Here is a 13,936-nt window from a genome sequence, read left to right on the forward strand (position 1 = left end):
TTTTTCCTCGATCTGTCTTGGTTGCAGAGTAACAGCACAGAGTTATTTCTTGTGTTACAGATTAGGTCAACTAATTGCAGTGTATGCAGTCATGACTATTGCGTCCTACAGCAACGTTTTGGACAACTGTGTCCATCCAACACTGTGAAAATATTATAGCACTGGCTAGAAACTTCTACCACCACAATAACGCCCTTTATCGCAAAGTAATTGTGGTAAACCGTCTTTTGAAGACCAGAGCATCGAGCCATATCAGTGGATAAAAAGAATTGCCTCGGCTTATACCAGTACAATGAACTGGATTATAGACGAAGAGTACGAAACAGATAGCTGCTTATGATTAGAGCTTATTAATGATTAATGGTAAAGGAGGATACAATATGAAATATATTAAATCGGAATGTAACGAAGCTCTCACTATGGCTAGTGGACAAAGACGCTTTTCAAAACTTTTTGTCAAAAAATATATGTTTGGTTATTACCGCATTTCAGAAATACCTTTTGAAGATATCTTGTATTCTTTCTTACATACAAAAAAACTGAAAAGGCCATGATTAAGTATTCACTTCATTCTCAAATCTTCCTTATTTTCTGATACTATCAAAGATTATTATCAAAATTAATGTTTTATTTCTCAATAAAACATTAATTACAGTTATTATTTATTATTATTACAGTTAGAGTTAATATTTCAACGATCGATATTTACATTGTTTTCGCAACAATTTTCCTGATTTGTGCTACAAGTTTGCTTTGTTTAAAGAACTCTGTTACGTGATAGTATTTTTGTAAAACTAAGGAATCTCTTGGAAATTTTAGATCTTTCATGATACTTTCTCTAATTTTGTCATCACGAATTGTTCGTCGAATTTCAATCCAAAATGAATGGCAATTAATTATTTCTTAGTTATCTTTCTTCTAAAGTACTCCTAACGGTACCAATCCGCCTAAATCTTGGACATTCCGTTAGCCTTTTATCAGCCTTTGTTTCTTCGAACACACTTGTTTATCTAACATTTCTTCTTATGTTCTGTTAAAGTGACCATACAATCCAAAAATATTACTATGTAGAAAAGTTTGAATATTAAAAATCTCAAGTTTTCTTCTGATATTGTTGTGCCATCATGACCATTTATTGATTTCTTTAATTTTCATCCAAACTGCTTCTAAGCAGCATTCTAATTCAATCAGATCAGATCTTTATTACATTACATGTAATTGTTAGTAAATGACTGAGATTAGTCTTTCTAAACCACTTATGAGTGTCATATATTAATATATTATAAACAATAGCTTTGTAGTGCTAGTTTGGTGCTTTAGTTAATTTCTCATCTGTTCGTATATTCCATATGTGCAGATTATTCGCTTGCTTTCACACCGTTCCACTTAATTTTCTCATTGCATGTTTCCATATATTGTTGATCAGAAATTGCGTATGTAAAAAGCTAGAAACGGAGTCTGTTTTCTTGTTAAGTTTCATACTAAATTTATCACAGTCTTATTTAATATAGGTAATGGCAATTGATGATTGTATATGATTTAAGAGAATAATGCCATCAGCATAGAGTCAGGAAAGTAGTCATAATAAATTGAATTTGAATATCAGGTTTAATACTGTTTTCCTAATAATATGGTTATGCAGATTATAAATAACAGAGGATATAGGACAAAATCCCTATTTGGCTTATTTCTAGCTGTCCTTTAATTTTTACTTTTTTTCTAAAACACTATCACTCCCTTCCCCCATCTCAGAAATTCAGTATAAGGAAGTCCTCTAAAATTCTTGTATTCAGTTTTATTTTCCTTCTTATAAGTCTCTACAATGAGAGTTTTACTTGTGTTATCTGAAATCCGACTTGTGAGCGGGCTTTCACACCGTGCGTTGCAATCCCTGCAAAAGTTTTATATGGTCATATTTCAGCATCTCAGGTCTTCTACAATTGCTTTTCCCCGAATTTCAGGTATTTGATCCCTTTTTTATCTCAATCATTGGACGGACTCCTCATTGCATTTTATAGAATATATCCTCGATCATTCAATCATCTGCTCTCTCATTTAATTTTTAAAGTAATTACCTCAAATTATCTACTTTGTATAATTTTTTAAATCTTTTAATTGTTATTTTTTTTTAAATTCAAAGCTTTACCAATTTTCTATTTTAAAGCTTTCCCAAATCATCCTGAATGAAGCCGATTTCTGTCCAAGAAATGTTTTCATTTATTAGTTCCGAATATCATGTGACTCCTTTCGTACTCTGATCTCGCGTGTCTGAGTTAATTTTGTGGTATTTATTATTTAAAGGTTCTCACCTTTTAAGGGTTCGCTTCTTAGATTTGGTGCTGGTTTTCACTCAGTGAAATCAATGTAACGGAATAAATTCAGCATAGAGAAATTGCTCCAATATAGTCTACTTTCTTCACTTATTGTTCTATATGTTTTGTGTGTTTTACAATTTTAATATTGCATTCCTGATGATGTCCTTATGACAGACAAAGACATCTTCAGGAATACAATATTAAAATCGTAAAACACACACAAAACACATTCAACAATAAGTGAAGAAAGTAGACTATTTCAAGTCTAAAGTTATGTGAGAGGTGCCTTTTATGGGTGCGGTTGGCTAGCCTTAGCTGTTGGAGGGGAGGCCGAAGAATACGAGTGAGGTGAAAAAATTCTGATAAACAACTAGAACAAAAATTATATTAACGTAACTCTTCTTATGTATCATAATAGAAAAAGAACAAATTATAAAAATTTGATGAAACATGGGGTTAAAGGGTTTTAAGATATGTTCTTTCTTGAGGTTATATCAGTTGCTTTAACATCAGTTTTGTTCTAGGTGTTTATCAGCCACCTCCCTTTCAGCCACCTCCCGTCGTAGAAGGTTCTCAAATCTTGGGAAGTTTCAAAAACCCATATTTATTTTAACTTAGCTGATTTTTTAAATCTATCGCTGAGTCTGACAACGGATTCTAAGTTGGTAATAGTTGTTATTTGCTGTGATGAAGCATACTAGTTTGTTTGTTTTTTGTTTTCTCCGTATGACCCAAGGCATCAGCTATGCCTGACTGACCATGGTTGAGTTGATGGATGTATTTCTTGTATACACCAAGGCGGATATTGACAGATATCCAAGTTTCATCATAATGTGATAAGTTTCAAGAAGAAGAAGGAACCATTTGAACATCTAGAATAGACAGGGAAGAAGGGGATCCTTATCAGAGCATAGAAGGGAGGCTAATTCAAATGACCTTTGAAAGCAGTGCAGAGAATATATTTATTTAAAGATTTGACTATTTTTTCTGTACCTTTACATATGGAATAGAAATTTGTTGATCATTTTTGGCATTGTACCCATTGTTAACAAGGGTATTGGTGATACCACATCTTTGAGAGGGAAGTGGGTGTTGGAATAGTTTGTGTATGTATCTGCCTGTGTGGGTGGGTTTTCTGTACATTGAGAAAGATATGGTGCCAATAAGCAGACTAGTAATTAGGATAAACTGGATTCTGGGGTGTTGGCTATTCAGGTGGAGGAGTAATGGATCTAATGTCTCTGGGTACTATGGTATGTGGTCAAATAGAGAGTACATCAACAATATATCTCGCCCAAATAGGAGGTTTGAGAATGGTAGTATCAGGACCAATGTTTTTCAAAATACCCAGTATTAGCCAGAGGAGGAGGAGGAGGAGGAGGAAGATATACCTTCTATCTGTTTTCACATAAAGTGTCTTTCTAAAAGAAATAACCGGAGAGATAAAATATAGAGAATAAAGAGAATCAAAATATCGGGAGGGGGAAGCATTGTCAAGTAAATTTCAAGTGTTATAAAACGTATAAACTCAATATTAAAATAGTGAGTTTATATAAATTAAAATTTATATAAACCAAAATAAAGAGCTAACATCAGAGCTTACAACAATATGATTATCTCCGATCCTCCTACCAAAAGAAAGAAAAGAAAAAAAAACTAATCTAAATAAAGTGTTAAACACTCCAATAGTCATGGAGGAAGCACTCATAGAAGTTTCCCCCATAGGAATTTAGTTTTAAATAGTCTGATTTCTTCTACTTATCGTCGTGTGCGTTTTTCTTTGTCTCATTGAAATTTTAATATTGTATTACTTAAGATGACTCTGTGACAGAGGTGAAATGTCAGAACGATGACATCTGTTATTTAATTTACTTCTCTGCGATGTGTTCATCCCGCTAAATTTAAGAACGACTCTATTCTCAATATCCGTTATGTCAAAACAGTATTTCTGTATTCCTTCGCTTGCACCATTTCTTTTACAATGATGTTTCTTACATATATGTTGCTTATCCTCAATTCTGTTAAGATTGTACTAGTAGATAATTTTTCACTGGTCTCCTTGTTTCTCCTGAACCCGACACGACCGGGATTCTAAAATAATGAGACATCTATAACACAGTATTGTACAATAGTGCTTCAGGTAAAAAACTTACGTAGTCCAATATATTCAATAATTTTACTCACTGCCTCAATTCTATATTAGGAAATCTAGTACTTATAAACACTAAAATTATAAGAATATTCACTAATTGTTTGGAAAGTGAAGTCGCTGAAGCAGCATAAACATGCACTCAACTGCTTGCCAGTCTATAGTATAAACCTCTTTTTGATAACAAAACAAATGTGAAAGTTTGTCGACTTTTAATGTTGTAATCTTATTCTTATTCACTATGTTAATATTAATATAAATGTTAATATATCCTCAGAATACATGAAATTACTACTTTGCATATTAGGAAGCAATTATTGCTTTGCACTCTGGGAACAACATTTGCGGTGATCTGGAATGCCCTGGAATGATCTGGAATTCGGCCTTTCATGGAACTCAGTTGTTTTTTTTGTTTGTTTTTTTCTCTCGAGGTAGACACTGTCTTTTGATTGATATATACATACTTGCAGCACAAATGAAAGAAAGGTATATGAGAGTCTTTGGAAATGTTCCAGCAGCTGCCTTGATCAATCACAATAGAAACTGGTACTACTTATATATATATATACACACACACACACACACACATACATACACGCCGTATAAGTTTGAAAAGAATTTCTCATTTGTATAAAAAAAAGAAAGAAAGAAACTATTGAAGGAACCAATGAATGAAGCAATTTATGTCCAGCCTCTTCTTTAATATTTGCTTGAAATAAGAGTTATTCCAGCTGAAATAAGTCAGAAAGATAAAAATAACTTCGACGTTTTTTTGTTCTTTTATTTATTTCTCTTTCCTAATTTCAATGGCTCATTTGTCACTAAAAGATGTGAACCACTATTTGAAGCGTCTAGAGTGATCCTGAATTAAAGATATCTTACATGATGGGACGCAGTAAAAGAAATATTTACAGAAAAAACGAACATTACACAACTTTGCTTTTACTTCATCTAAAAAAAGATGGAGAAAGCACTTAGACAGTGAAAAAGGAAAAGAGTTAATATTTCAGATGGACGGAAAATAGTGATTCAGTGGTTTTTAACTTTTTATTTTTTATTTTCACGTTTGACTGCGTGTATTAATATTTCGCAACATTCTTTTATTGCAGATTGGAATTCTAATTGCTTTGGAATATTAATTGATATTAATCACAAATAAGAAAATAAATTAATACTGTGTGGTATTGTACCCCCGTTTTTATGATTGCAAACTAAAAACAGTCATTTTAATATACAACTCTTGAGTCAAATGGACACAATTTTGGACTGCCTCTTGATTCTTGTAATAGTTTCAATGCAAGTTGAAATTTTAGAGTTTTGTATATTTTTAAGAACATATATGGATCTTAGTTTCTCACCGTAATGTATTGCTTGTTTAATTTTGTATGTGAAAATTAAAATAGTGAGTTGTATGAGTCAATGCTTAGACTACCAAATGCTCTTTGTTAGGTCTAGAAAGCAAACGAGGCAATATTTGCAAGTAAATTCAGGTCTCCAGTAAAACTGTTACTCTCCTACTAGACAAAACGGGAGCTATAGCAGAACTGGTTGCTGTTTTGTAGTTTAATTATTTTTTTTTCAGAAGTAAACAAAATTATAACGTTAGGCACATTACAATAACAATCACCGTCACCACTACCACCACAATTAAGATCAGTTGGCATTGGCGTAAATTGATTTATGTTGATATCACCGAATCCCATCCCTGCTGTAGGCGTGCTTGTTTGGGTGTCTGGTATGAGATTCCGAATCTGCTTATTGGAGCTGAATTGGTCTGAGAAAAGTGCCAGGTGTTTGGTGTACAGCGCAGGACTTCAGAATTGATTAAATAAATCAAGGCTATTCGCGCTATTAGTGTGCTAAATGTTAAAATCTTTCGCATATGGAATGATTTATATGAAATCAGACACACATTTAAAAAAAAAAACGCGATACCTGATCAGAAACCTTTTTAAGATTGCTGATCCGGTATCCTTTTTAAAATTTCTTCTTTTGAAGTGCCCAACGTGGGGATTCAGTGCTTTATTTTAATCCTTATCAGCAAGTTTTTTTTTTCTTCCAGTTATGCTGAGAGAAGTGAATCTAAGTAAGATCCCTGGTAATAGGCTTCGCTGTACTCTGCTTTCCAGATATTAAATATAAGAATGCTTGCCTGCATGACTACAGGTTCCCACACCTTTTGGGTTAGCTTATGGGATAACATTCCACTTAAATTTAAGCTGTATGGAAATTCTGTCGAGCACTGTAAACCTGCTGTTCATGTTAAGATATATACGCGACGTATTCACAAACTATTCTCCTGCAGTGTTTCATTTTTCGTAGCTAATATGACACCACTCCCTTTAAAAAGTAGTTCAGCTTAGTAATATCCCTGACAACAAAGATATTAATCAGGATATGTATAATCATATGTCGATATCTGTTTTCAATAAAATGCAGGAAATTAGAAAGTTCATGGTGTATTCAGGGCTCATGTTATGGTTAGTCCCTAAACTTGCAAGAATAACCAGACCTAAATTTCTCATGCAGCCATGACAAAATTGTAATATCATATTATAGTCTACTCGCATATTTAACTGTACGCTCATGCTTACCTCTTCCCAGATACTGCACTGATTCAAATGTTATACACCTTATAGTACTTTTAATGGAATGCAGACACAGGTAAATATTTCTTTTTCAAATCATGACTAATAATGTTGTCTCTGCAATACTCTAGAAATCAATTGTCTGGAAATATTTCGCGTTATTAATATGTAGATTGTCAATATAGCTCTATTTTCATAGTTCCGATTAACAAGTTTAAAAGAACATTTTATATTTATTTGCATTGAAAAATAAGCTTCGACATTAAATATATTTGTTTATATTCCCTAAGAGGATTATCAAAAAAATTTATCAAAAAAACTGTCGATATGCTAAGAACTTGCAGAAAAAACATAAATAAAAGTACTCTGAGAAAAGTACCCCGATTAACAAGTTTAAAAGAACATTTTATATTTATTTGCATTGAAAAATAAGTTTCGACATTAAATATATTTGTTTATATTCCCTAAGAGGATTATCAAAAAAATTTATCAAAAAAACTGTCGATATGCTAAGAACTTGCAGAAAAAACATAAATAAAAGTACTCTGAGAAAAGTACCCCGATTAACAAGTTTAAAAGAACATTTTATATTTATTTGCATTGAAAAATAAGTTTCGACATTAAATATATTTGTTTATATTCCCTAAGAGGATTATCAAAAAAATTTATCAAAAAAACTGTCGATATGCTAAGAACTTGCAGAAAAAACATAAATAAAAGTACTCTGAGAAAAGTACCCCGATTAACAAGTTTAAAAGAACATTTTATATTTATTTGCATTGAAAAATAAGTTTCGACATTAAATATATTTGTTTATATTCCCTAAGAGGATTATCAAAAAAAAAATATCAAAAAAACTGTCGATATGCTAAGAACTTGCAGAAAAAACATAAATAAAAGTACTCTGAGAAAAAGTTGAAATTAAAGTAGATAGGCAATGGATCAATAAGAAATTCTTCCTTTTGATAAAAATGAAAATTATTTTCATTATTATTATTACTACTCGCATTTTTAATGTCATGGTGAAATTATTTTCGTCATTAAAAATGGGGCGATATTTTGGCATTAAAAATGGGGCGATAATTATAAAAATGAAAATAATTTTCATGAAACAATATCACATGCTGCGTTTTTTCGTCTTTAGTCTATAGAGTGGAAAAACGAACTTATATGAATAATTTCCTATATTATATATTTATTTTATTACATAAAATGCTATACGTTACCACTCAATTTTTCAGCAACATTCAGACGATGGTCCCGATAAAAACATTTCCACATGAAAATCGCGTTTCATGTGTGGTCGTATTCAGCAGTTGTTCCTGTGAGAATTCAACCCTTAGATTTGCCGACAAGGTATAAAGGACGTGCAAGGTCAGATAACTTCTATTCCTTATGAATGCAAAGGCTGTTCACGTAGCATGTGCGTGACTGTTTATCCTCGTGGGTTGCAACCGATACCTACTGCAGAGAAATAGATAACATACTCCGAATCCAAGCATGTATTCATTCAATAGAGCTGGTCAACTTTCGTGATGTACATCATCAACGAAGCATATATACGGTTGGCACGTGTCTCTTAGGAGAAAATTACTTTATTGTTCTTCATGCGTATCCAAAAAAGTATGCATTTTACCAAACTGATATTTGAATTCATGAATAATATTGCACATTCTCAAGTTTCTTTTTATTCTGAAATATGGAATCAGAAAACAAGATGCTTATGTATTAAAAGATTTGTTTTTATAAACTATCTGAGGTACTGATAGCGTTATGTAAGTACAAAGACAGCATGGTGTAGTGATATTTGTAACAAAATGTTTATGCTTATTTTTTTAATTCACTTCAAACAAAATAAAAAAAACAGAAAGGGAAAACTCCGAATGAATGACACTGACCTTAGTAATTCTCATTTTGTTAAATAATCCCATTAAATAACATTATAATATGCTGTGTGGACACAGATTAACAAAACTGTAATCGGTATCATTTGAAATGTAAGTAGATTTTGTTATTTATTCCGTTCTTATTTATTCAATAAGCTGATGTCTTGTTCCCTATCTTGTTGATATGACGGCGTATTTGTAATACTGTTCTTGATAACTGGAAATCTAAATCATCGATAAAATGTGGACATTTAATTTATTTTCTCCCAGCTTTTTGTGAGTATTTTTAATGTCTTCATTTTAGTGAGGACTTGAAGTGAGGTGGAGATACGTAATTCTATGCAATCTTTTATAAAGCTCCAGTCATCCATATTCCCTCAAATGGTAGCTGCGCCATGAGAAGCGTTAAATTATAAAACAGTATTTCTGCATGATTAAAAGATTTTAAATAAATAATTTATTTATAAAACAGTTACGGAGGAAAAAGTTTAACACAAACCCAAATCAATCAAGCGGTTTGTCTGCTTGTTTTAATGGCTGAAACGTTTCAAGACTATCCTTTTTTTTTTTTTTTTTGCTACATCGATCACTATAGACTAGGTGTGGGTGAAGTGATTTTCATAAGACTAGTACATATGAGGTGATAATTTTATGATAATAAGGTTTAATAACCAATCCTCTGGCATCAGTTGTCTTACTATTTCGCTTAAGCAGAGAACCGAGCTCCTCATGCAATTTAAAAGATATGACTTCTGAAGAGTCCTTAAATTTATTTTTAATGCTTAAAAGTGAGGAAGCTGTACAAAAGATTTTTAGAGAAATATTATGCACCTTAGTGTTATGCAGAGGTATCAGCCACTTTTATGCGGAAAAAAAAGAGATAATATACTGCATCATAGTGTTAGCTATGATTTTTCTCTCTTTTGTTTTTCATTAATTATGCAGTCTTATTTTGAGTTTCCTGCTTGCTTTTCAATTAGAGTCACTAATCGAAACACTTTTCAACTAAGCGAAATTTAATGAATATATATAATAGAAAGCAAATATGCAGATTCTTCAGAGATCGTGCCTTTTAAATAGTGCAATTCTATGCTGAGGATTGGTAACCTCGTAACATCTATTCACTTTGAAACTTCAAAGTTTTGAAATGAAACTTTATTATTGAAAGATTACAGTGTTTTGAAAGTAATAACTCATGTCTTAATGCAATATGTGAAGTATATATCTAAATATTCAGTAAATGTAAATAATAACCTAATTATATACATGTTTTGTTTTTCATTTTCTTTCTAGTTGCAAAAGCAACAATTCCTGAAGGACCATTTTTATATATACAGAGTGGAAGTACCATAAACCTCACTTGTATCATTACAGAAAGCACATCACCCCCAGTTTACGTTTTCTGGTTTCACGACGACCGTGTCATTAACTATGACTCGACACGTGGGATAAGAGTGAATACAGAAAAAGGACAAACTACCATTAGTAGGCTACAAATCTTCAGTGCCAAATCTTCAGATTCTGGAAATTATTCTTGTATCCCGTCATACGCAGATCCTGCAAATATTACCATTCATGTTCTAAATGGTAAGTGAGTTAATCTATTTATGTTTTGTGAATTAATTACTCTGTATAATAATGACAATTGGACAATTAAAAATTCAAATGAAACATGTCAGGGATTTTTGTTACAAATATGTAGGACATAAGAGCGAATTCTTCAAAAATGTCAAAAATATATTTTGTAAAATGAGCATAAAAATAAAAATGCTAATACCTACCTGCTAATAAAATAACAATTTCAATAAAGGATTTCATAAAGTCAGAAACAAAGTTCCATTGGTGAAAGTTGATATCTAAATAAGCGTTTGATTCCTCCGTCTTCAGTTAGATGAGGTATACCGAAAACTTCATAAATATTTTGGTCCGATGATGATGCTTTTCTAACTACAACCGAAACCGAAGCTTCATAATTCCTCAGTATTGCTATACTTTCTGATAATAGTGGAGTACCTGCACCATTGGTACACAATAAGGCAATGATCTTATGGCAGTTTCTGTGTTTTGGTACTATATTAAATGTTTGTTTTTATAGAACATCCGATCGCTTTAGTCAATTTTATTGAAGTATTTGTTTCTTTACAAATTAGTAGCTTCAATAGCTATCGATGTGTCATTATCTAATGAGGATCTTACATTTTTTTCACTTTGGTTTGATTTGAGCATGTCTGTGTGCAAATAGAAAACCCGAAAAAATCGAATTAGTGATAAATACTGTTTTTCTTGATGTAAGATGGATAAGACGTGTTCCAATATGTTGAAACTGTGCCTTCATTCATTTTCACAATACATTAAACTGCAACAAAATAGTAAATATGAAAAAATAATTAAATAAAAATAGTATTATTACTGTCTAAATATTCTAGAGGAAAGAATATTTAAGAAGTCCTTACATCAAAAATACACTCAAAATGCATTAAATTCATCAAAATCAATTTCCATTGATCTGTGTAATTTACTATTCAAATAAAAGGAATATTGAAATTAGCAGTGTCATAAGCATCTTGATAAATAAATTAAATGAATTGCAAATTATAACAGGGCTGAATATATTATGATCCCTCAATGGAATCTAAGATAAACGCGCTTATCTACCTACAATTTATGCATTTTCACAATACCCTTAAATTAAAAACTTAAGAGAATGAAATCAAATTTTGTACTTGACATGAAAAGCATGTCTTATGCAATTCATTTTATGGACGATTTCTTTCACCGTATCATATAATATCCATTATTGACTTTAAATAAATCATTTTCATCTTAAACCTCCGTACTACAGTCCTTAACCACGATGTTCTTTGGTTGGTAAGACTTAGGATCGAATTTTCTAGAATGTGAATTTCAACTGAAGGTGAGTTCATCGTCTTAGGAGGCCTTTTCAGCTAAAGGTAAGTGATCGTTCTCAGAAGGAGGTGGTGGAGTTTTCTCCGGAAAACGTATTCATCTGACCGGTTTTGTTTGTCTTCGGAAACAACTAGAGTTTTCATTTAACAGACATACAGACTTTGCAAATATGATTAAAACGCCCCCTTTTAATATTAATTAGATTTCTATGAAAGTAAAGTATGTATAAACTATTTAATTATGATATTAAACAATATTTAAATAGTTAATTACTTCTCTAATTAAATAAAATATCTCTTCTGGACAAGACGGTAGGTAATACAATAAGAATTCAAACAGTTGTATGTGGAATGCTGTTTCCTAAAATATAAAAGAAATAGTGTTTAAAAGAAAATATATTATGATTAGTGCTTGTATTTTCGAAAGAGTTTCCGTATGAATAATGGATGAAACTCACTGTAGAGCAAACCGATATCCCGAACGGTTATGATAGCAGTTTTTAATGTACCCATACTAATCCTTGCTCTCAAAAACTTTGTGCAATAGAACAAGTCTAGTGTCATGCCGTGAATGCTAAGATATGTGTGAATGCTAAGATATCACTATTTTAAAACACGAGCAAAATATTTTGGAAAACTCTATCATAGAACTTAGAGATCGACACTAATCTGCTACAATCATTATAAATTTTACTATATTAATGTTACAAAAATCAATCGTGTGTTAATCGGCTGCAATGTCCAAAAGTATAGTAATTAAAGTGCTGGGTATAGTAATCTCATTTAAGAAAACCCAGGTGATTTTTCTACCATCAATGAGTATTTAGAGAGCATTTTTCTATTTTTATGCACATGAAACGTTTTGTTTCTTATTTTCGTTTAAATCTGAAATGTTTCTGTTTATACACGTATATACGGAGCTGTGCATAGTAGAATCGAAGATGGTAGCGGTTGATTACTAAATATATGAGACTTTAATTTACTAAGTAAATTCTGGCTGAATTATTAACCAGCGTATTAATATGGCCTGTAATAATTTTTCAAGGATAACAATTAATCTTTTACGCTATCCACACTGGATATGCACTGCCTGGAAATCAACGGACGCCATAGTGTGAGGAAGAAGAGCCATGACGCCCACCTTAATAAGATGTAGACCTCCTTTTCTCGCCGATGACTGCAGAAATCCTACGGGGGCCTACTTTTCACAAGCGTACGATAGCGATCAATGGGAATTTTGTACCATTCTTCCTGTATGTTTGTAAAGAGGTACTGGACTGTTGAGGAAGGACGTCCCTTGACCTCACTCGATGCTCTAGTTTATCCCAAAGATGTTCAGTAGGATCAAGATTAAGGCTCTGTGCAGACCAGTCAAGTACGGGGACGGTCATGTCCATAAACACTCAGTTACAGCAGCGAAACCGTACAATGTATTGCTGAATGAGGCAATGGTCTATTCTGTAGAAACGCTAAAAAATTAGAAAACATGGCATTGTCCAGAATGTTCAGATAGCTCTCGTAGTTCGATGCTTGTCGCACCAGGAGTATCGAGGCCAAATCAGGATAAAAGGGACCATACCATCATACTGGTAATCCATAAATTCTTCTATAGAAACTTCATCAAAAAAAATAATCCTCATAATAAACAAGGCAGTAGTTTCTTGGTTTCTAGCAAGAATTTCGTAATTATCTAACTTGTACCAACTTGTGAAAGTAATGTGAAATAAGTTTGCTTATTCATAGAATTCGTGAAGAATATGAACATAAAATGACGAAACTGATGTGGTGAGGTTTGCTTATTCGTAGGAGTTCATACAAATATACATATAATAATTAACAGTGGAAACTATGTATATAATAATTAGATGTAAGACAGTCTCTTATCTTATATTTGATTTCAATTTTTTTATATATATTTAAATTCTAGCTTTTTGAGGTGATCAAAATAAACACTATTTGATCCTTTTGAGGACAGAAAGAGAACAAAGCGATGATACCATAAGATCACGAAATTCAAAATTTATTAACTAAAGAGAATGATTGGTGTCCTGCAAATCATGAAATATATACAAGCTGCATAATCAAATAACAG

At 32.0% G+C, this 13,936-nt stretch overlaps 1 protein-coding gene across 4 annotated transcripts in view; it reads left to right on the forward strand.

The window, feature by feature from the left end:
* LOC150098182 (neural cell adhesion molecule L1-like) overlaps window positions 1-13,936 on the forward strand; it is a 302,417-nt gene that overhangs the window by 276,485 nt on the left and 11,996 nt on the right. For 3 of the 4 annotated variants that reach the window (XM_090406068.1, XM_090406070.1, XM_090406069.1), the window contains one exon: window positions 10,232-10,525. In XM_090406068.1, the coding sequence (XP_090262194.1) occupies window positions 10,232-10,525 (294 nt within the window). The remainder of the gene's footprint in view (window positions 1-10,231; window positions 10,526-13,936) is intronic. The other variant, XM_090406071.1, reaches the window with a different exon arrangement.

This window comes from Typopeltis vanoorti, chromosome 16 (genome assembly GCF_054136105.1).
Source record: "Typopeltis vanoorti isolate ZY-2024b chromosome 16, IOZ_Tvanoo_1.0, whole genome shotgun sequence".
Lineage (NCBI taxonomy): Eukaryota > Metazoa > Arthropoda > Arachnida > Uropygi > Thelyphonidae > Typopeltis > Typopeltis vanoorti.